This window comes from Podarcis raffonei, chromosome 3, assembly GCF_027172205.1.
Source record: "Podarcis raffonei isolate rPodRaf1 chromosome 3, rPodRaf1.pri, whole genome shotgun sequence".
Lineage (NCBI taxonomy): Eukaryota > Metazoa > Chordata > Lepidosauria > Squamata > Lacertidae > Podarcis > Podarcis raffonei.
The window spans coordinates 121,227,195-121,250,511 of NC_070604.1; the positions used below are offsets into that span (position 1 = coordinate 121,227,195).

A 23,317-nucleotide genomic window follows, 5' to 3' on the forward strand; every position below is an offset into this window, starting at 1 on the left:
CTCTGCCCGAGACTTGAGCGAGTGGGGTGGCCAGGGCAGAGACAGGGGTGTGGGTGGAGAATACGCCCAGGTAGCACATTAGCGCCATGCTCATTGACGGTGTGCTGACCACAACGCTACAGTAGAAATAGAAAAGTAATTTATTAATCTTTTCTCTTTTTTTCTTTTTGCTATGTACAAGTTTAATGGAGGAATCTTGGCGTCTGCAACAATTAAAAAGAACAGGGTTTCGCGTCTCATTTCCCCTGTTTTTGAACATTCAATGGTTAACAGAAGGAGGTGCGCCCAGCTCTCGCTACATTGCTAATTTTCAGTCATGCGGTCTTTTCCGGAGACGATTGTTACCAGGCAGGGCAGAGGAAGGGGGCAACGGGAATCTCATTGGCTCCTCACCCCTGTAATTACAAAAATACACCTTTGAAAGTGACAGCCCATAGACAGCGGCTTTGACAAAATGCATGCCATAGGGAGAGAGAGAAAGATGGAGAGGGATGAGGAAGGGGGAACAAAATATCCACAAACACCACAGTACTGCCAATCCAAAGATGTCAACCTCGTTTTGGGAACATAATCCAGGATTTTGACTCGGTCCCAATAAATTCTGGTGCTAAAATAGAACAAATATCAAAGTTGCAAGCCAGAAACCTCAGCCTTTCTTCATTTCTAGCTATCAGGGATTCTTTAGTTGAGATTCCTGCATTGCATTGCAGGGGGTTGGTCTGGATGACCCCCCCGGGTCCCTTCCAACTTTACAGTTCTGTGATTCTATAAATATCCCAAGGAGGTTTATATAGAAGTCAATAAGTTGCCTACACAATCACAACGGCCTTCCTAAACCTGGCGCGCCCCCCCACCCCGATGTTTTAATTAATTAATTAATTACATAAAAATTAGATACCTTTGATTGTAAAAACGAAATAAAACCGAAAGCAGTTTGCAAAACAGAACAAAAACCTATTTTTTTAAAAAGGGGAAAACAATTAAAACATTTTAAAAAAAATTAAAACCAGCAATAATTCTTCTTCTTCTTAAAACAGCATTTTAGATAACTGGCAGGCTTGGCTCAACAAAAATGTTTTTAGCAGATACTGAAAAGAGTACTTTGAAGGCGCCTGTTTGATCTCAATTGGCAGGGAGTTCCAAAGGTGTAGGTGCCAACACACTAAAATATAGATTGCTTACAGATGTGGAAGGGGTGTCTTGGGTCACCTCTAACAGTGCTGGCTGGGGGTGATGGGACTCATAAACCAAAAACATCTGGAGTACAATCAATCAATCAATCAATCAACAAATCAACAAATCAACAAATCAATAAATCAATATAAAGCCCTACATGGCTTAGGTCCAGGCAACCTGACAGACCATATTCCCACATATGAACATGCCCAGTCTCTGAGATCTTCAGGGGAGGCCTTTCTCTTGGTCCTGCCACCCTCACTGGCGTGCTTTGTGGGGACGTAGGACAGGGCCTTCTCGGTGGTGGCTCCTCTTCCTGGGCAACTTTGGAACTCCATCCATAGTGAGGCTAGACAGGCTCCCTTCTCCCTGCTCTTCCACCTGCAGGTGAAGACCGTTTCATTCCAACAGGCCTTTGGGAATTGTTTGTTCGAAGAAGGGCTGCTAATAGCACTTGGCTGTTTCCATCATCTTATCTTTTCACAGTCTTTTAATTCTGTTAGAGCTCAACTGCTTATCTCTCATATCTTTTTAGCTCTTCGCATTCTATCCACGCTTCATATTTTCATTTGCAAGCAGCCTCAACTCCCGGTCTGGGACTGCAAACGTGGGAACAACGATAAATAGAACGAGAACGGAAAGGGACTAAATCGGAAGCTACGGGGTTGACTCCTTAGGCTTCGGCAGACCTGAACCAATTCACTATAAGTTGGCGGTACGAGAAAAAAAACGGGAACGCCGCGAAGGGGGGGAGTCCATCCACCTGCCTAGATCTCGTTCTGCTCTTTCGGGTCGTCAGCTAGGCCATCGTACTCGACGGATCGCGGAGACATCCCCAAGTACTGCTTCAGGAACTCGCTGAACCGCTTCTGGTTGTGCCACTTCCGAGCAGACTTCCGGACCCCAATGAAGCCCCCGAACCGCTTCTGGAGCTCCTGGACTCCGGCCTCCCCTACTGGCTCATAACCGAACGGCCTGCTCAGGAAGCCGCTCACCCCTTTCGGTATGTCGAGCTGGGCTGGCAAGTCCCTCAGCAGAGCTTGGACCCCGTCGCCATCTCCACCTTCCGCTTGCCGGAAGAGGCCGCTCGTCTTGGACACCCCCTTCTCGCCCCCGGCCTTGTCGAGGTCCGCCGCCCGGGCCAGGCTGCCGAGACGTTTCAGGCCGCCTCTGCTTGGCCGCAGGCTGCCGTCCCACATCTCCAAGGGCTGGCTGGCATCGTCTTCCAGGCTGTCGAGGTCGAGGGGCAAAGGAGCTTTGCCGCCGGTGGCTTTGCTGCACAGCCCCCAGGTGGCGCTGGAGAGCAGCTTCCCTTCGCACTCCATGACGCAGATCTGCAAGAAGGGAGGAAGGAAGAAACAATTTCAGGAGGAGCGTGTTCGCGCTTTTAGTTTCAGGAGTATTGCACCGGCGGGGGTTACGGTAATCATCTTTCTCTTTGAAGGAGGAAATCTAGGAAAGGGCCATTATTAAAATAGCTGCAGGCTATTTTAAAATGAATCTCTCTCTTTTTAAACTTAAGAAGACTGTAAGTACTGTTACAGAAATAAAAGGGGGGGCACATCTTTAAAGTTGTTAAAGGTAAAGGGACCCCTGACCATTAGGTCCAGTCGTGGCCGACTCTGGGGTTGCGGCGCTCATCTCGCTTTATTGGCTGAGGGAGCCGGCGTACAGCTTCCGGGACTGCTAGGTTGGCAGGAGCAGGGACTGAGCAACGGGAACTCACCCCGTTGTGGAGATTCGAAACGCCGACCTTCTGACCAGCAAGTCCTAGGCTCTGTGGTTTAGACCACAGTGCCACCCAACAATGCTACAAATATTATTCCTGAATGCATCCTTTCGACGACAGCTAGATACTTTATAAATTCATAGAAAATCCTTACTTTAACCGACTCTCCTCATTCCGATGCCATTTAACCCTTAAAGAAAGGTGAATTTGGGCTCTACCTCCCTCAATGAACCAAGAAGCAGGAAGTCCCATAGGCAGCAGGAACAGGGCATCCCGCCATAATTCCCCAAGTGTGAGAGCACATACAAGGCCCCCCACCCAGGGAATGACCAGGGGGGCAACACTAGACATCAGCAGAGTCAGTTGGGCAAGTCAGGTGTTCTGAAAGCCCATCTCTAGACAAGTCCTGAGGGTAAGGAGATGTCAAGAGTTTTATTGTTCTTCGGGTGATGGGGACTTAAGAGGTGTTTGGAAAGGTGTCTGATAAAGGGACCTAATGTTGAACTTGTGTAACTCTTGTATAGGTAAAGGTAAAGGGACCCCTGACTGTTAGGTCCAGTCACGGACGACTCTGGGGTTGCGGTGCTCATCTCACTTTACTGGCCGAGGGAGCCGGCCGTGGGAGCTGACCACAGCTGGTCATGTGGCCAGCATGACTAAGCCGCTTCTGGCGAACCAGAGCAGCGCATGGAAACGCCGTTTACCTTCCCGCCGGAGTGGTACCTATTTATCTATTTGCACTTTGACGTGCTTTCGAACTGCTAGGTTGGCAGGAGCTGGGACCGAGCAATGGGAGCTCATCCCGTCAAGGTCGAACCGCCAACCTTCTGATCGGCAAGTCCTAGGCTCTGTGGTTTAACCTACAGCGCCACCCGCGTCCCTAACCCTTGTATACCCCTCCCCATTTGTGACATGCCAGTGATGCAGTGATGATGTATCAGTGATGCTGCTCACAGTGTATTCTGGGGGAAAGAGGGAAATTTTAAAAGTCGGTGTCACCCCAATGCTCGAGGTTTTTACTCCTGTGGGCAGGGGCGTCTTACTCATAAAGGCTAGTGGCGCGGGGTGCCAGGGCGCCACATTCTGGAGGGCGCCAGGGAAGAGGTGGAGGCTCACTGCCCTCACCCGCCTCTGCTCCCCTCCTCCCTGGTTTGCCGGAATCAAGAGAGGCACAAAGAGAGTGGAGAAGTTAGCTTCACACAGACATAGTCTCCGATTGCTTGGGGGAAACCCTGGAGAGGAGGGGACTTAGGCAGCTGTGGGGAGGTGGGGACCTTCATTCTCCACAACTGCTTCATGGGGGCCAGACAAGGCCAGATTTAGGTTTGATGAGGCCCTCCGCTACTGAAGGTTATGGGGCCTTTATATGTCCAGCTGTCAACTGTTACGAAAAAGGAGCAATGCAGAAGCGAGCTCCAGGTGGCTGGAATGGTAAACAGGAAACTGATGTTATTGGAATGTACCGTGGGAACAAGAGACAGTGTACTGAGCACCGGATATTAGCTCAGAGTGGCACATGACCCTGTACTGGAAGTACATGGGTGAAGTTATTCTCTCTCTGCAGTTGGAATCAGAGTGTACAGACATGTTTTCTCTGTACTGCTGAAAGACAGAAATAAAGACATGTAAATATATTTCTGTCTGTCTCTTTCCCCCCCCCCCGGATATGGGAGGGGGAGGAATGGTGTGTTCTTTTCACGTTGAAAAGGATCGCCGAAGAGACCTCGCCTTGATCCTGCTGGAGAATGCAGCCAGGGAGGTCAACAAGGATTCAAGCCGGGCACCTGGAGGGTGGCCAATTTTCCTCTGGACTACGCTGGCTCTGCTGGCTTGAAATCAACATCTGGTAGCATTGCCGATGGCTAAAGATCCATGAGAATCTGCATGAGAGGTGAGAGGTCGATGAATCGTTGCCATCCTCTGCACCTAAGGAGATAAAGAAAGCGTCTGCCTGCAGCCAGAAAGCTGATCAGACAGCTGGACACCGAAAGGCAACGGAGCCCCAAAAAGGTATGCTGAATTATTTTCTGTTCACGAAAGAGCTGCATTTAAGAAAAACAGCTCTGAAAGAAAGGCTGGCATACCAGGAATTCCTGTGGTAGATAAGGATTCCCGTCCCGAGAAAGGTTGCTAGGCAACGACCACCAGTACTTGTAAAGTTACTGAATGGCTCAAAAAGAGCCTGGGAAGTGGAATTGTTTTGAATTCTGCGCAGCATGTGCAAGGATTTTGAATACAGCCCAAAAGTTTGCCTGCCAGTGAAGCAGTAAACAGCCGAAAGAAGACTTTTGGATTTTACTGGCTTGAAAGTGAAAGCAGGCTTGAGATTGAAAGCACAGACTTGGTTTCAGCATGGATTCCAAGAAGGGGGGAGGGTTACCCTATCCACCTCCCCTGACTAATGACAATTATTCATCTTGGTCTATAAAGATGAAGGCCCTGCTGCAGAATCAGAGGATCTTTGACGTGATTGAGAACCCCATCCCTGCAGCACCAACCCGAGGTTGGGAGTCACAGAATCTGAAAGCCAGAACGGCTATAATTCTGTGTGTGTCAGATGACCAATTGGTGCATATTCAGGGTTTGGAATATGCACGGGAAATTTGGGAAACGCTGCGTAGAACACATCAGAGGGATGCTGGTTCTTCAGCGTTGCTGTATTTTGAGAAGCTGACCAATCTGAGGCTTGCGCCTGATGGAGATGTTCAAGCGCACCTGACGGAGATGAAATATCTGCGCCAGCAGATGGTGGAACGCAATTTCCGTCTGCAGGAGGAAGTGTTTTGCTTCATGATGATCAACAGCCTAAATCGGACTTACAAAACCATTGCCAGTCAGCTTGGTTCCCTCCCGGCTCACGATTTGACCGCGGAAAGGGTGTGTGCCGTCGTTTTGAATGAACAGGACAGACTTGCTGCACTGGAAGTAAAGGACAGGGGGAGGGAGGAACGGAGTTCTAATTCCCCCGCAGATGAAGCTACTGGAGAGAAAGCTCTAGCTTTGAACGCTGTCCGATGTTACAATTGTGGACAGGCTGGGCATCTTCAGCGGAACTGTAAGAAGCCACGCCAGCCAAAAGGAGCTAAGGGCCGCTCAGCAAAGCCTGAGGCGTCAGGCAAAGGTCATACCAAGCCTATGGTGAAACCTGGAAAGGCTTTGATGGCGAAGGGAACCACGCCAGATGTTGGGAACGCGTTTGTAATTGACACTGGATGCACGGTCCATATGTCCCCACACAGAGGGCTCTTTTCAACGTTTAAGAAGCAAAGCTTCGCTGTGAAACAGGCCAACGGTCAGGAGCTGGAAGCGGCCGGCGTAGGGACTGTCTATCTTAAGAGTCTGAACTTAACAATAAACAATGTTTACTTGGTTCCTGAATTGAAGTTCAATCTGCTGAGTGTTTCGCAGATTGCAAAGAAAGGACTGAGACTGTCCTACGATGCTGAGAGCTGCAAGATCTACAAAGATGGAGAGTTATTTCTTTCGGCCAGAGAGAAAGATGGACTATATTTGTTGACTTTTGACAAAAGTGATTACATGGAATGTAATTCATCTGTGTCTAACCTAGTTTCTCTTGCAGGTGTGTCCAAGAAGGTGACCGGGGTCAACAGAGCATTTCAGCGTGTGTATGCTGATGTGATTGGTCTTCTAGAACCATCTAGAGGCAATGCAAGATTTTATCTTGTGTGTGTGGATCATTTCTCTAATTTTGTCTGGATTTATGTGTTGAAAAAGCCACAGGAAGCCTTAGAAAGGTTTCAGGAGTTTTGTGACAAGGTTAAGAATATGCATGATGCTAACATTGATTGTCTATTCACAGACGAGAAGCAGATTTTTCTTTTACAGGATTTCCAGAGGTTCCTGCAGGAGAAAGGAATAAGACACAAAGTTGCTGTTTCAGCGGAAGCGTGGAACAGGGGTGTCTGTGTACGGATGAACAGAGAATTGCAAAAGGGGATGAATGTGCAATTGCTTAGTTCACATCTGCCACATGAGTTCTGGGCCGAGTCTCTGATGTCGTATTGTTATACGAAGATGAGAAAGGTTTCAAAAGAGTTGGGAAGTTCTCCTTTTGAGAAACTGTTCCATAGAAAACCTTCTGTTGCCCATTTCAAGGTTTTTGGGTCTCATGTGAGGACAGAAGCTCCAGGTGGAGTAAAGAATGCCAGAGGCATTTTTGTGGGGTATGAAAAGGGTCTCTACAGAGTAATTTTGTCTGAATCTGGTCAGGTGATTCTCACAAAATTTCTAGAGAGTGCTCCTGAACAGGAGAGAGTGATAGTACACACATTTCCCACTGAGGACGATTCAGATGATGATGGTGATTTTACAGATTACAGTGGTACTGAGAGTGACAGTGATAGCTCGCAGAGCTCAGTTGTCACAGTCATTGAGAGGAAGTCTCACACAATGGATAGGCCTTCACAACTGAAGGATGAACCACTGTTTACCATTGGAACTGGTTCTCCAAAGAGTCCTGAGACTGGACCAGTGAGCAGAGAGGATCAGCACCTCATACGTAGGTCCGAGAGAGTTACAAAGGGTCAACCACCCAAGAGGTACTCAAAAGAGTTTGCTAACTTAGCTGTTGCATGTGTTGCTGTTGTAAACAACCGAGGACAGGTTGGAGCTGTGTCTAAGTCAGAGACAAAGACACAACAGAGAGTTGCTAGCCAAGGTAGTGCAGATGCACTCATTCCTTGGAAGCCAGACAACCAGAGAGGTACACTGGGGAAACCAGTGGCGGGGAGTTCCAAGGGTGGAACTGAAACAACAGGGGAGTGTTATGTGTATAACAACTGTTTGTTTTCTTCTCTGGATCATGCTTTGCTTGCCGCAACACGCATTGATTCTTTTGGGGGAGGATGTTACGAAAAAGGAGCAATGCAGAAGCGAGCTCCAGGTGGCTGGAATGGTAAACAGGAAACTGATGTTATTGGAATGTACCGTGGGAACAAGAGACAGTGTACTGAGCACCGGATATTAGCTCAGAGTGGCACATGACCCTGTACTGGAAGTACATGGGTGGAGTTATTCTCTCTCTGCAGTTGGAATCAGAGTGTACAGACATGTTTTCTCTGTACTGCTGAAAGACAGAAATAAAGACATGTAAATATATTTCTGTCTGTCTCTTTCCCCCCCCTGGATATGGGAGGGGGAGGAATGGTGTGTTCTTTTCACGTTGAAAAGGATCGCCGAAGAGACCTCGCCTTGATCCTGCTGGAGAATGCAGCCAGGGAGGTCAACAAGGATTCAAGCCGGGCACCTGGAGGGTGGCCAATTTTCCTCTGGACTACGCTGGCTCTGCTGGCTTAAAATCAACATCAACAACAAATTGTCGCTGGTTTTTATGTTGAATATATGTTCATACCCTTGGCCTATGCTGCCTGATCATCAGTCTACAAGCACTCTTTAATATTAGATAACAGGCACAACAGCTTGACCTACATTCAACTGTGCTGCACCACAGTCTGCAGCTGCATGCTACATGTTGCCATGCAAACAGTCCATGCAGAATGTAGGCACCCTATATATAGAAAGGAGCGAACCAGTGATATTTTAGGGAGCAGGCGAGCAGACAGAGCCCATGACTTACATCCTAAGAGCCTACACAACACAAAACACTGTTGCTGTATATAGGTTTTATTTTATTTGTTTTTTTTATCTTATATTTTGGAAATGTACATCCAGGGTTTTTCTTTCTTTTAAATTTTTTGGGGGCCCCAAGAGAGTGGGGTCCTAAGCTATAGTTTGTTTAGCTTATATGTAAATCCAGCACTGGGGCCAGACCTACCAGAGATGAGTTGCTGCGCTCATTAGGCATGGCACTCCTGTGCAAATCCTTTTTTTTTTCTAATAAAGAGTTAATCCCTCTTGCCTTATGTGATTGATTGTTGGTTTCACAGACTGCCTTCCTAGAGACACCACTTCTCTGAAACCTTGAAAGCTTCTGATCCATACAAACAAACAAACAAACAAACAAACAAAGTTTCTCATCATTCTCTCCCATCATTCACATGAGTGCTTCGGACTTCCAGAGACAGGCTTCCCAGCAATGGTGCGGAAATTGAGGCCTGTGGGTCTAATGCAAAAACTGGCCCCAGATAGCACGGGATGACAAGGCTGAATTGCTGGCATTCGTCCAAGTGGCGACACTTCACTTGTATTTGAGAAGGTCCCAGTCTTGCATATATTAGCAGGTAGCCAGGAGATATTTCCCCCCCCCAGACCCCAAACTTTCTCTGTTCATCTCTTCTCACCCCATAACTAATTGATTGCAAACAGGTTCTTAGAGGGATCACTGACTTCCATCAGAAGTCAATTATAAGACAGTAACTTCCTTCCCCCCCTTTTGCTGGAAAGGAATTGAATTCACAGCAAGGGGTCTTTGAGTGCCAAGAGCGAAGAACCCAGCTCTCTTTTCACGCTCAGGTTGCTAAACCGCTTACTTCTGCAATCAGGCTACTGTTTCCAAAGGCTTCCCTTCTCCACCCCCAACTTTCATTAGCAGGTGAACTGCTTGCATTTAATTCTACCCTCTCTCTCTCTCTCTCTCTCTCTCTCTCTCTCTGTGGTGGCTTGTCTGTATTTTTTTTAAAACGCAGCCCTGCAAAAGTCTAGCTTTCTATTTATTCTGCACAGCCTGACTCAAGAAAGAGCAAAGTGGGAAACTTGGACTAATTATAAGTTTTGAAGTTCCCTGGGTCTTCTGAGCAGAGAGTTCTACATTTTTTGTCCCGAATGGCTTCTTCACGCAGAAGGGAGGCCTTTTGAAATTGCTCTTGCTTTGGCAAACTGAACCATAGCTGTCAACTTACAGATTTGAAAATAAGGGACCAGCAGCCTCGAAAAAAGGGTTCAGAAGCCAAAATGAGGGATCAACAATTACTTTGATAAAATACATATTTTGTTGCGTGCAAATGGCTTTAGATACCTATTAGGTCCATAAATTACCATATAGTATATATTCAACACAAAAAACAGCAACAATTTGTTGTTGACAAAGGATAGCTGGACATAGAAAGGGCCCCATTACCTTCAGTAGTTTATTTAAGGGACATCATCAATAAGGGACAGCAGCGGGACACGGCGCTGGGATAAGGGACTGTCCCCCCCAAATAAGGGACGCTTGACAGCTATGAACTGAGCTGTCAGCTTCACCATGTGGCCTGACTCTATGCCTTCAAGAGACATTGCTGGTGACAGCTGATCTCATGTGGGGGCTGAACTGTGTGGGGAGCCAGCGTGCTGTGAGCTCACTGACCAGGCAAATTAACGCAGGGGGAAGCTCCCAGGGCAGGGGTAGGCAAACTAAGGCCTGGGGGCCAGATGCGGCCCAATCGCCTTCTCAGTCCAGCCGCTTCTGGCGAACCAGAGCAGCGCATGGAAACGCCGTTTCCCTTCCTGCAGGAGTGGTACCTATTTATCTACTTGCACTTTGACGTGCTTTCGAACTGCTAGGTTGGCAGGAGCAGGGACTCAGCAACGGGAGCTCACCCCGTCGTGGGGATTCGAACCGCCGACCTTCTGATCAGCAAGTCCTAGGCTCTGTGGTTTAACCACAGCGCCACCCATGTCCCCAGGCTCAGGTTGTGCATATGTGTAAATATAACCATATATCCTAAAGACACTGCAGTCTCCGCTGAGCTTCGTTCCTAGGAAGCTGAACTGTGGGCAATTTCTGGAGCCCCTGGGAGCTCTTAGAGACTGGGACAGAGATAATTGTGTCTCACTGGCTCTTTCCATTCTGCTAGGGTTTGTCTATGCCATGGGTAGGCAAACTAAGGCCCGGGGGCTGGATGCGGCCCAATCGCCTTCTCAATCCGGCCTGCAGGCGGTCCAGGAATCAGCGTGTTTTTGCATGAGTAAAATGTGCCCTTTTATTTTAAATGCATCTCTGGGTTATTTGTGGGGCATAGGAATTCGTTCATCCCCCTCCCCCAAAAATATAGTCTGGCCCCCCACAAGGTCTGAGGGACAGTGGACCGCCCCCCTGCTGACCCCTGCTCTAACCACTGCACCATGCTAGCAGAGAGCCTCTGCCTTCTGCAGTGCCCTTGGAGTGAGATTCAAGGTTGCACCCATTGTGTGTGTGTGTGTGTGTGTGTGTGTGTGTGGCTGGTGGCAAAATTGGCATTTCCCTGAAATGAGGTGGCTGACTAAATGAATCTTAATGACCTGTCCACTGCATTTTCTTAATGGGCAGGAGATGGTTTGCCAGCACCATGCGGAGTCCAGGCCAGACAGCTGACGCTGGCTTCGCTCCTTGGTTTGCTAATTCATTCATTCAGGCATGCTTGCTTTCATTCATTCATTCCAATCCACAAACCGTCCGGCCATGACAGTATCAGCTGTGGAAAGGAAGCCCTCCAAGGTCAAGGGCATAAGAGTGCATTGAACTTCCTATAATTTTGAGGCGAAGGATCCTGTCCGTGCCTTAATTTCAGAGAAGCCCTCTTTGGTCGTTTGGCAACCAGAATGATCAAGGAGATGGGAGGGACTCCTCTGTGGGGGAATAAAAGATTGCAGTATTTGGGACTTTTTAATTTACATCATAGGATGTGGCTGGATGGTTACGTGGGAGCCGGTTGAAGTTAAATCCTTCGAAGACAGAGGTCCTGTGGCTGGGACGGGACGATATGGGATTGGGGGGGCAACTCCCATCTCTTGCGGGGGCGCAATTAGTGCCAGCACCGTCCGTTAAGAGTTTGGGTGTAATCTTCGACACCTCCCTTTCCATGGAGGTGCAGATTGCAGCTATAACAAAGGCGGCATTTTTTCATCTCCGCCAAGCTAAGCAGTTGGCTCCTTACCTCTCTCGCCCTGACCTAGCCACTGTGATCCACGTGACGGTCACCTCCAGACTGGATTATTGTAACTCGCTCTACATGGGGCTGCCCTTGAGACTGACCCAGAAACTCCAGCGGGTGCAGAATGCCACGGCGAGACTCCTTATGGGGTCTTCGCTGCGAGATCACATTCATCCGGTGCTATACCAGCTGCAATGGCTCCCGGTGGAGTACAGGATCAGGTTTAAGGTGCTGGTTTTAACCTTTAAAGCCCTATACGGCCTAGGACCCTCGTACCTACGGGACCGCCTCTCCTGGTATGTCCCACAGAGGAACTTACGGTCTTCAAACAAAAACATCTGGGAGATCCCAGGCCACAGGGAGATTAGGCTGGCCTCAACCAGAGCCAGGGCTTTTTCGGCTGTGGCCCCGATCTGGTGGAACACTCTGCCACAAGAGACTAGGGCCCTGCGGGACTTGACATCTTTCCGCAGGGCCTGCAAGACAGAGCTGTTCCACCAGGCCTTTGGCCAGGGCACAGCCTGACCCCCTCCTTTGGTACTCCTCACAGAACTCTAGCCCAATGGTTGCCATTAATTTGATTTGAACTGATTTTATAATGAAATTGATTTTAGAATGCTGTATTATTTTACTGTTGTTAGCCGCTCTGAGCCCGGCTTCAGCTGGGGAGGGTGGGATATAAATACAATTTTTTTTTTATTATTAGGAGTTTATAAAACCATGCATGACATTGAGAAAGTGGATAATTTTTTCTCCCTTTCTCATAACACTGGAAGTCGTGGACATTTGATGAAGCGGAATGTTGGACAATTCATGACAGATACAGTAGAAGAAAGGACTTCTTTATAGAATCAGAGAATTGTAGAATCAGAGAATTGCAGAGTCCTCTAGAGTCCTCTAGGGACGCGGGTGGCGCTGTGGGTAAAAGCCTCAGCGCCTAGGGCTTGCCGATCGAAAGGTCGGCGGTTCGAATCCCCGCGGCGGGGTGCGCTCCCGCTGCTCGGTCCCAGCGCCTGCCAACCTAGCAGTTCGAAAGCACCCCCGGGTGCAAGTAGATAAATAGGGACCGCTTACCAGCGGGAAGGTAAACGGTGTTCCGTGTGCTGCGCTGGCTCGCCAGATGCAGCTTTGTCACTCTGGCCACGTGACCTGGAAGTGTCTTCGGACAGCGCTGGCCCCCGGCCTCTTGAGTGAGATGGGCGCACAACCCCAGAGTCTGTCAAGACTGGCCCGTACGGGCAGGGGTACCTTTACCTTTTTTACTAGAGTCCTCTAGTCCAGCCCCCAAGGGCTGGCCTGGGGCACAGGACCACATAGCACCAAGATATGTGGAAGGGACCAGACGGAGAAAGACCTCTTCTAGAGTCACTTTCTGTTTCAGAGATGCTTCACAGGAGTTATCCTAAAATAAGCTTATTGTGCAGGCAGGTGCGAATCGGCCGGGCTGGAACACGCTTCCAAGGTGGGCTCAGATGGTGACCTAGATGAATGCAGATGGATGCCTTGGCGATGATCTTCCTTTAGGGCCCCACTCAATGAGAAATGGAGCCAGGGCAGGGAATGGCTGGGACATAAATTCTCATCAAATGGGAAGGAGCAAGCGCCAGAAGCGGGAGACGGAGAGGTAAGGAGAAAAAGCCCATTGCAAAAAGTGTCACTGTTGATCAGCCAAGGAGAGAGAAAAAGCGTGGAGATGAGAACGGTATTTACCTCTTCCTTTGAAACCTGGTTTTGAGCTGCCAGGACTGGAGCTTAGAAGGCGGCCCAAAATCATTGCTGGCATATCAAGAACAGGCTGGCCCTAGCATTGGGCAGAGTGAGGCAGGGGCCTCTGTTAAGGATAGGGGCAGGTGAATCTGTCAGTTTTGGTCCCTTTTTTCCAATCTTATGTTGAGTTCTCCACATTTCCACATGATGTTGGGAGGGTGGCACAGGGACATGGGTGGCACTGTGGGTTAAACCACAGAGCCTAGGACTTGCCGATCAGAAGGTCGGCGGTTTGAATCCCCATGACGGGGTGAGCTCTCATTGCTCAGTCCCTGGTCCTGCCAACCTAGCAGTTCGAAAGCACGTCAAAGTACAAGTAGATCAATAGGTACCGCTCCGGTGGGAAGGTAAACGGTGTTTCCGTGCGCTGCTCTGGTTCGCCAGAAGCGGCTTAGTCATGCTGGCCACATGACCCGGAAGCTGTACGCCGGCTCCCTCGGCCAGTAAAGCGAGATGAGCGCCGCAACCCCAGAATCAGCCACGACTGGACCTAATGGTCAGGGGTCCCTTTACCTTTACAGTGGTACCTTGGGTTACATATGCTTCAGGTTACATGCTCTTCAGGTTACAGACTCCGCTAATCCAGAAATAGTGCTTCAGGTTAAGAACTTTGTTTCAGGATGAGAACAGAAATTGTGCTCTGGCGGCACGGCAGCAGCAGGAGGCCCCATTAGCTAAAGTGGTGCTTCAGGTTAAGAACAGTTTCAGGTTAAGAACAGACCTCTGGAACGAATTAAGTACTTAACCTGAGGTACCACTGTACCTTTACTAAAAATTCACCAGCACTTCAGTGCAAATGCATGCAATACTGCCTAATATACGCATTTTTGCAAAGCAATCTCCCCTAATTTGTTCTTTATTGCACTTCTGTACACACTACTTGGCTGGAGAAACTCATTGCAAAATTCAGAGAAGTGCAAATTTCAAAGGATGTGCATTGGTTCACAAATGATGGATCAGGTAGGTTTGCCTTGCACTGTGTGCCGTATGACGCAAGCCTGCTACTGCTTGGACTACTCACCAGAAGACTGAAGTCATCTTGCTGGTGGCTGTACAAATGTCTGTGGCAGTTCAGACAATCTCTCCGGCAGTCGCTGGTGGCGTAAGCAAGCAGGCAGAATGACAAGATGTTCCAAAGGAGGATCCTCATGGTGTCAGCTCTCAAAAACCTGCAAAAAGGAACCGGGGAGAGTGGAATGGTCAAAAGATGGAACTGTCCTTGTCCGTTCTTTGACTCTGGGTCACTAGAAGTGGAAGAAAACTCCAACCCAGTAGGTTTTTGTGTCATTCTCACTAGTCCTGCAGTATTGCCTCCCCACAGAGGTTCATGCTAAATAAATAAATAAATAAATAAATAAATAAATAAATAAATAATAGTAAATTTTATTTATACCCCGTCCTCCCCAGCCAAGACCGGGCTCAGGGTGGCTAACACCAGGTATAAAAATAATTGATTGAAATACAGCTTAAAAAACAAGATTAAAATACAACATTAAAACATTAAAATGCAATCTCATTTCAGTGGAAACTCAATCAAAAACTTTTTGGGGGATAAAAACGTCAAGTCTTCACCAAGGCTAACTATCCAGACTGGTCCTACGTGGGCCAGAAAAAAGCCAGGGAAGTCCCCAAATAGGAGTTCCATCACAGAAGGAGAAAGGAAAAAAGAAGAGGGGGAGGTAATCAAATTGATTCCAAGCCAAAGGCCAGGCGGAACAACTCTGTCTTACAGGCCCTGCGGAAAGAAATCAGATCCCACAGGGCCCTGGTCTCATGAGACAGAGCGTTCCACCAGGCTGGAGCCAGTGTTGAAAAGGCCCTGGCTCTGGTTGAGGCTAATCTGTAAGCGGGCATATGCTTACAATCAAGAAGCATATAAATTCAAAGGATTTGCAGATAAGGTGGGTTCTGAAGAGGGATTTGAAGGACAACACAGGAGACGGCAGGGCCACAGGTGCAAGAACATGTCCACTTCCTACTGAGCCCAGTTCAAGGCTCTTGCATTCATTTACAAAGCCCTGAACAACTTAGTGTTAGGAGTGGCTCAGAACTTACAGGGTTAAGAGTTCTGAGTGATGACGCCTCACATTCTGAGGGCGGGCTTAGAACACTGAAGGGAGTGGTTTCTCTGTGTCTTTCAGTGTGCGTGTTAGCTCCGTGGAGAAAGGAGCAACATGGGCGAACTCTCGCCAGGAGATTTATAGCTGTTGTGTTTTGCTAAGGAATAAAGACTTTAAGATAAGGAGACTGCTGCGTTTCAGCCTGAGTTATTACCACACGACAGAACGTTCCTGCTTCTGCTTCCGCTGTGTTTTATGCTCTGCTGAGTCAAAGGTCCCAGGGGGAAGACCAGAGCTGCGCAAGAGAAGTGTGCCGGACCCCTGGACGTAATTGACCTCACGACAGGTTATGGAGGTCAGCAATAAAGATAAGCAACGTTCGTGCGTGTGAGGAGGCTGCAGCCAGAGGCCAGCTGATGAGACGCTGGGAAGTGAAACTGCAGGCAAAGAGGCTGAGGAGCAGCCAAAGGCCAGCTAAGGAGTAGCTGGTGCCAGCCAGGAGTTTGCTGGGAGGAGCTGAGATCTGCCGGACCGGGAGGTACCTGTAAGTAAGCTGGGCCCCCGGGGAGAGATGGCAGACAGCCAGAAGTCGTCAATCCCTGTTGATAAGGTGGACAGGAGCAAGCCCTGGGCCGGGAGAAGGCAGGCACTGAAGAAAGCAGTGGGAGCCAGGCGAGAGGGGGCTGAGAATTGCTCTGAGGAAGCACCATGCCCAAGAAGCCCAGAGGGGGCTGGAGGCCCAGAGGGGGCTGGGACTGTGTTGGAGGGCTGCCAGAATGCCCCTACGTGTGAGCTGCATGCTGCAGAACAGCTGAGAGAAGAGAGGAGCTTTGCACCAGAGAATGGGGTTGCAGGCCATTCCAAGGGTCTTGAGAGTGCCCAGGCTGTTTGGCAGGAGCTGGAGGGGGTTTGCAGAGAAACCACAGCAGAAGCCAAAAGCCATTTTCCCAACAGCAGAAAAGCCTCGAGGAGGAGTGCTGCTGGAAAGGTTGGGGGGGCAGAGAAGACCAAAGGCACGTTTGCAAAGTTTTCCACTAGGCGATGTTTTGTTTGTGCCTCGGCTGAACACCTGCGTCGGAGCTGCCCACAGAGAGCAACGGAGCCAGGGCAGGATGTTTCCAAGGTCGTTTCCCATGGGAACCAGCCGGGTTTCCATGGCAACAGAGGGAGCAGGCGTGGGAAAGCTTATCAGCTGACTGCTTCGATGGCGGTTCTGGAGAACACCTGCAGCGAACGCCCCAAGGTCGGGGGCAGCAGGAAGTCAGTTGCTAAGGCAACAAAGAAGGACAACTCCGGAGGGGGGAGAGTCCTACGTTGGGTTGTTGACTCGGCTGCGAATGCCCATTTGGTCACAGCGCCACCTGATGGACAAATGTGGAACTGCAAGGCTGTTTCAACTGAGAAAACAGTTAAATTTGCTACAGGTTCACAGGGACGTATAACCCATGTTTCTAACATGTTTGTCTCTTTCTTGCAGGCTGAATTGAAGGTTTATGTTCTCCCTGAGATAAAACATTGCCTGCTATCTGTACCATGCCTTTTACAGGAGGGATATTCTGTGAGTTTTGAAAAAGATGTTTGTACAATTTCCAGAGATGGGAAGGAGCTCGTAAGTGTTGGAAAGGATCAAAACAACCTCTTTGTTTTGGAAACACCACTGGAGGGTGAGGGGAATACTGGGAAAGCCACTGATCACACTCATGTGTCGTGTGCTTGCGTGTGGCACAAGAGAATGTCACATGGGTCCTGTGAGGACGTCCAGATGTTATCAGAGTGCACCAAAGGTTGCAAGGTAAAAGAATGTGGTAAACCTTTGAATTGCAAGGCTTGCAGAAAAGCCAGAAACAAGGGATTTAATAATCCCAGAGTGGAGAGGGTAACCACAAAGCCTTTTGAGCTTGTGCACGCAGACCTGTTTGGGCCTATGCCTCAGCCAAGTCTGGGCAAAGCCAGGCATCTGCTGATTTTGATCGATGATTTTACTAGGAACTCCTGGGCTTTTTCTCTGACAACGCAGGAGGAAGCAGCGCAACTGATCAAAGATTGGGTTGCTGAGGTGGAACTGAGGTTCTCCACCAAGGTGCAAGGTTTCAAATGTGACCGAGGTTCAGAGGTCACTGGGTCTGCTCTAAAGGGTTTCTTTCGCCAGAGGGGGATACGTCACAAGGTGACTTCTCCTCAGGAGAGTGGCGTGGCAGAGCTTAGGAGTAAAGCTCTGGTTCGAGCATCCGAGATCCTACTGGATGACTCTGGTTTGCCTCAAAGTTTTTGGGGGGAGGCAGTAAAAACGGCCAATTTCACGATGAACAGGTGCTACAATGCAGTGGTAGGTGACACCCCGTATTTCCTGCTTCATCGGCAGAAGCCGCTTGTGCATTTCTTTCGCACTTTTGGTAGTAGAGCCATGGTGCCTGTACCAAAGTTTCTGCAGCAGGAGGGTGGCCCAAGGTACCAGGAAATGATCTTCTGTGGATATGAGCCTGCGACAAAAGGGTGGAGATTCGCATACCCAGAAGGTGATCAGACCAAGCTTCTGGTCAGTAAACAGGCTGAGTTCTTTGAGCAGGATGGTTGGGCAAGGCGCAAAATGCGCTCTGACGTTCACTCAGATTGTCTGTCTGACTCTGAGGAGGAAAGAGAGCCAGAGCCTGAACCTGCTGGTGGAGACCAGGTCCCTGAACAGAGTAGGGCGTCTCCACAGGTTGTTAAAGGAGTGTCCAAGAGTGAGCCCTCATCTCCTGTGCGCATAATGGAGAAAGCTCACAGACGTGTCAAGTCAGAGGGGGAGTCTTCTGATGAGGAAGACGCACATGCTGGCCCCAGTGGGTCAAAAGGAGCACCCCAGTTTGTGCCCAGGCGGTCTTCGCGGGCTACAAAGGGAATTCCACCTGAGAGGTTTCAGGTCACAAATGCGTGGGTTGGTTTCGCACAGTGCGAACCTGAGGTTTGTGAGGTTCAACAGGTGCCTAACAACGATGCCAGGAAGGGGCGGAAGGCAATGGGGAAGGTGTTGAACACTCAGAAGTCCTCTCAGAACGTGATTCGAGAGGGGGTGTTAGGAGTGGCTCAGAACTTACAGGGTTAAGAGTTCTGAGTGATGACGCCTCACATTCTGAGGGCGGGCTTAGAACACTGAAGGGAGTGGTTTCTCTGTGTCTTTCAGTGTGCGTGTTAGCTCCGTGGAGAAAGGAGCAACATGGGCGAACTCTCGCCAGGAGATTTATAGCTGTTGTGTTTTGCTAAGGAATAAAGACTTTAAGATAAGGAGACTGCTGCGTTTCAGCCTGAGTTATTACCACACGACAGAACGTTCCTGCTTCTGCTTCCGCTGTGTTTTATGCTCTGCTGAGTCAAAGGTCCCAGGGGGAAGACCAGAGCTGCGCAAGAGAAGTGTGCCGGACCCCTGGACGTAATTGACCTCACGACACTTAGGTCCAGGGTACCCAGGGGTCACCTGACCCTTACATCCCGATAGCAGCAGAACATATGCCCGCACTGCCTAGGACGGGCGCACTCCCGAGGGGTGTGTGGCGCGGAGGGTGTTTTGATATTTTCACCCCCTCCCATTGCAAGAATCTCCTGATCTGATGATTTGAGAAAGGAGGGGGCGGGAACTGCTGTTCTACTCTTCTGCTCCTGCCTGACTGCCTGACTTTCGAAGAACTGATTTTAGAATGAATTGATTTTAGAATGTATTTTAATTAATTGATTGTGATTTTATGTAAACTGTTACTTTTACTGTTGTTAGCCGCTCTGAGCCTGGCTTCGGTTGGGGAGGGCGGGATATAAATAAATTTTATTATTATTATTATTATTAAGATTTTTTAAAGCGACACAACAGTATACAATTTTTAAAACATAAACAAATAAACAAATGAAAAAGAAACACGGGCGGCTTTCACAAGTTGTGTAGAAAGGTCTCTTGCAGCTGACTTATGAAGGTGACGGCGAGTGCCATTTTTCTAGAAAAAGGGGTGCCAGAGCTCAGCATGAACTTCTCCTTTGTTGTCTTAGAATGGCAATGGCACCCACCTGAAAGGTGCCAGAACTGAGCTTCGGCTGGGGGGGGGGGGCGAGCTCTGATGACGCCCTTCCCTCCATGCTGAAACAAACCCTAGCGTTGCTCACTGGTGTGATGGCTCAAGCAGAACCTGTGACGGTGCAGTTACTCATTAAGTAAATTAAGAGAATCGGACCCCGAGGCAGGAGGGTACTCGAAGCCTGTCACAATGCAGCGAGTCAGGCCGAGCGCAGCCAGGGATATGCTTGTTTCCCCATCTCCTCCCTGCCTCTATTTGCGAAACTCCTGATCTGTGTTTCCTCTCACGCAGGGCGAGATAGCTCCTGACCGGCTCCAAGGTTTGCTGGCAGATGGAACGAAGAATTATGCTTCCTGGCTGGAGGGGAGCTCTATTTGTGACGCGCTTGCAACCTTCGCCTACCTCGCCGGTGCCGGGAAAGTGATGTGAGCATCGCGTACAGTTGGCATGCTTCGGAAAGCAATGTGGCTTGCTCACCCCAAGGAGAAAAGGAAAAGGAAAAGGAAAGGCCATCTCTGGCCCTGGGGAGGCTAGATATTGTGGTCGTTGGTAGGTTAAATGTTGCAGCAGGCCTTGCAAAGCCACTTCCGCCCTACAGAGGAGATGGGGTTGCGGGCTTCACGACCCCACCACGCGCTTGGTGGCTGGAGCCCAGCCCACGCGATTGGGGGATTCCCGACCACGTCACACCCTGGCCAGCCAATCGGCTGGCTCTGGGGGCGTGGCCTGCCCTATTTAATGCAGGACGCGGCTGGGGATCTCCCTCTTTCCCCACCTGCCAGCTGTTCCTGCTTTTTCCCACCCTCTTGCCCTATAAGGTTTCCGTTCCTTGACCTTGCTATGGACCTTGGTTGGTCACCGTTGAGGGGCCTGGTAGGATTTTTTCCACTTGGCAAATTGGTACCAGCCACTTGGTTTTCGCCTGCCTCATAGCAAATTGTCACAACTTTCTGGGTATTGGCAGATAGGCATTGGTATTGCTCTGTAGATGGAAGAGGGGAGGTAGCGCCATCACCTGCCCCACATATTGAAGGGTAGTCCGATAAAGGATTCCGGGGGTCGTGGCCCTGTCTGAAGCCTAGGGAGGTGAGGGCCTAAGGCACGCCCCCTAGCGGTGACCCCGGGGGAGTTCCTAGTTGATGTGCATCAGCAGGACTCACCCAATGGTGGCTAACTCATCCCGGACTTCAAGTGTATGGGTTGAAGTCGGATATAGTCAGTTAGGACCAATGCCTAAGCCAATACCGCTCATCACCTGCAACCAATAAAGGTGTGGCCTTATTTAGCCCATTAACCTTAATAATTGTGTCATGTGTCTTTATTTCCACCGGGGGTTGGTGGGAACTTGCCACGCAAGCCCTCAAGTCCAAACACCCTGATCGATGCAAGAAATCAAGCTATGAGAAGATCTGCTGAGAGGGTTCAACTCTCAGGAACTTTCTTGACACGAGGCTCATACAGGCTTCTGCTTTTCCAGCTGCTTTCTCCCGGGAAACTTTTCTGCTGGATCAGAACAAACATCAGTCGGTTTTTCTGCGGGTTGACGTTTGTTCTGATTCAGCGGTAAACAGTAGCTTTTCCCAGAGAAAGCAGCAGGATGAATGGAAAACCTCTGAGATCTGTGCTTTCTAGACATGGAACAAGTGGAATGTGGATGAGCCCATGGATGTTGAAACCTCAATTTCCCCCAAACGGAAAGCTTCCCAGAACTTGCGAGTCCCGCTCTGGTATTAAAATATGTGGAGTTTAACACTGTCAGAAAAAACAACAACTTGTAAGTTACGTGTTGCCAAAGGCTTGGAGGATCATGAAAGATTCTGTTCTGTTTGATGGGATTTTATCTTTCATACAACAAATGCAGATATGCAGGATTCTCTCTCCACAACAGTACAAGGTGAAATCTGGTTTTCCTCATGGTCTCAAGTACTCTACTTACCTGATTTAAGTATCTGCCTGATCTATTGTGCTGCTCTTTTGCATTTGCTTTGTTTGACTTCAAGAAAACTATGATTCTACAAAAATAAAATTTTTGGGAGGGGGAAATAAAGCAAGCGATAGAGTAGAGTGGGGAACTTCAGGCCTGGAGGCCAAGTGTGGCTCTCCAGACATCCCTATCTGGCCCTTGGACCCCTCCCATGGCCACACCCCTTTCCCAAGGCTGCAGCTTTGTGTCCTCCTTGAGCTCTCTTGCCTGGCTCGGATGTGTACACAAGAACACTTCTGCTGGGTCAAGCCAATGGCTCATCTAGTGCAGCATTTGAGAATCACAGAATCAAAGAATTGTAGAGTTGGAAGAGAGACATTGTAGAGTTGTAAGAGATCGTCTTCCATGAACACGGTCTTAACAGTGAGTCCGTAAGTGACTGTGGAGGCCAATTCTGGATCCGCACATCCTTCCACAGTGGGGACATTAGTTCCCGGGCAAGAGTTGATCACGGTGTGGATTTGCCAAGCGTGCCTTCCTCTTAACACATTTTCCCCTTGCGCCCTGTCTGAGCGTCTTCAGAGCCCAATTTTTTTTAATTTTTTAAAAACATTTAAGATTTGCCTTGAGACAGTCTTTAAACCTTTTTTTGTTGACCACCAGCACTACGCTTTCCATTTTTAAGTTCAGAATAGAGTAATTGCTTTGGAAGACGATCATCAGGCATCCGCACAACATGATCAGTCCAATGAAGTTGATGTTGAAGAATCATTGCTTCAACACTGGTGATCTTTGCTTCTTCTAGTACACTGATATTAGTTCGCCTGTCTTCCCAAGTGATGTGTACAATTTTTCGGAGACACCATTGATGGAATCTTTCGAGGATTTGGAGATGGCGTTTATAAGTGGTCCATGTTTCACAAGCGTATAGTAAGGTTGGTAGTACAATAGCTTTGTAAAAAAGCATTTTGGTTTCTCTGCGAATGTCCCGGTCCTCAAACTCTCTGCACTTCAATCGGGAGAAAGCCATGCTGGATTTTAGATCATTGTTGGCCCTTGTGGAAGGAAGTACTTTCTTTCCTCTGTCTTCTGCATGTTTCCTTAGAAGTAAGCTCCTCTTTACTCAACAAGCCTTACTCCCCACAGTGCACAAAAGTGTGCTTAGGGCTGCAGCAATTGTTGTTTTTTAAGAATTCCACCACGCCTTTCAATATACAACTCTCAAAGCAATTCACAATTAAAACAGCAAAAGCAGTTCAGTAGCAACAAGGCCCCCAGGCCCTTTTGAATTCTACAAGCTGCTGAGAGGCACTAAAAAGCAGAGCCCTCAAACACTCATGACAGTAAAATGTTTTTACAAGGCACCTGAAGATCAGTTAGATTGGGTGCCATGTCAAGTACTGACTTCGAGGTCTCCCTGAAAGCGTAATGCTGGTGGTCAACAAAAGAGGTTTAAAGGGCTGATCTGCTGAAAAGGGTCAAAAACATTACTAAGATGGAGTTCCCACGAGTGAAAGGAAAATATGAAGAAGAGTCGCGGAAGGGACATGGAAGAGACTTGAGGGCCTCGGATATAAGGATACCAGGTTAATGGGCTAGATTAATGGGACAAAAAGGACTGACAAAATCCGGGACTAGGAGGAAGGGACACTGGATGAATATTGGATTGTTTTATCTTTTTTTTTCTTTTTTCATTAGGACTGTTTTAAAATAATTGATGAATGTTAGAAAAATGTTGAAATGGAACTATTTGGTTCTAGTAAAAATGTTTAAAGAATTAGGTTAATGATATGGTTATGAGAAGTTGATAA

General features: G+C 48.7%; 1 protein-coding gene across 1 annotated transcript in view; it reads right to left on the reverse strand.

Annotated features, from left to right (window-relative positions):
* Positions 1-1,020: 1,020 nt before the first annotated feature.
* Positions 1,021-23,317, reverse strand: part of PNOC (prepronociceptin) — a 51,199-nt gene continuing 28,902 nt past the window's right edge. Inside the window, exons 2-3 of the mRNA XM_053383825.1 lie at positions 14,504-14,651; positions 1,021-2,510 (exon numbers count right to left, since the gene is read on the reverse strand). Coding sequence (XP_053239800.1) covers positions 1,944-2,510; positions 14,504-14,632 — 696 coding nt within the window. The 5' untranslated portion in view covers positions 14,633-14,651 and the 3' untranslated portion in view covers positions 1,021-1,943. The remainder of the gene's footprint in view (positions 2,511-14,503; positions 14,652-23,317) is intronic.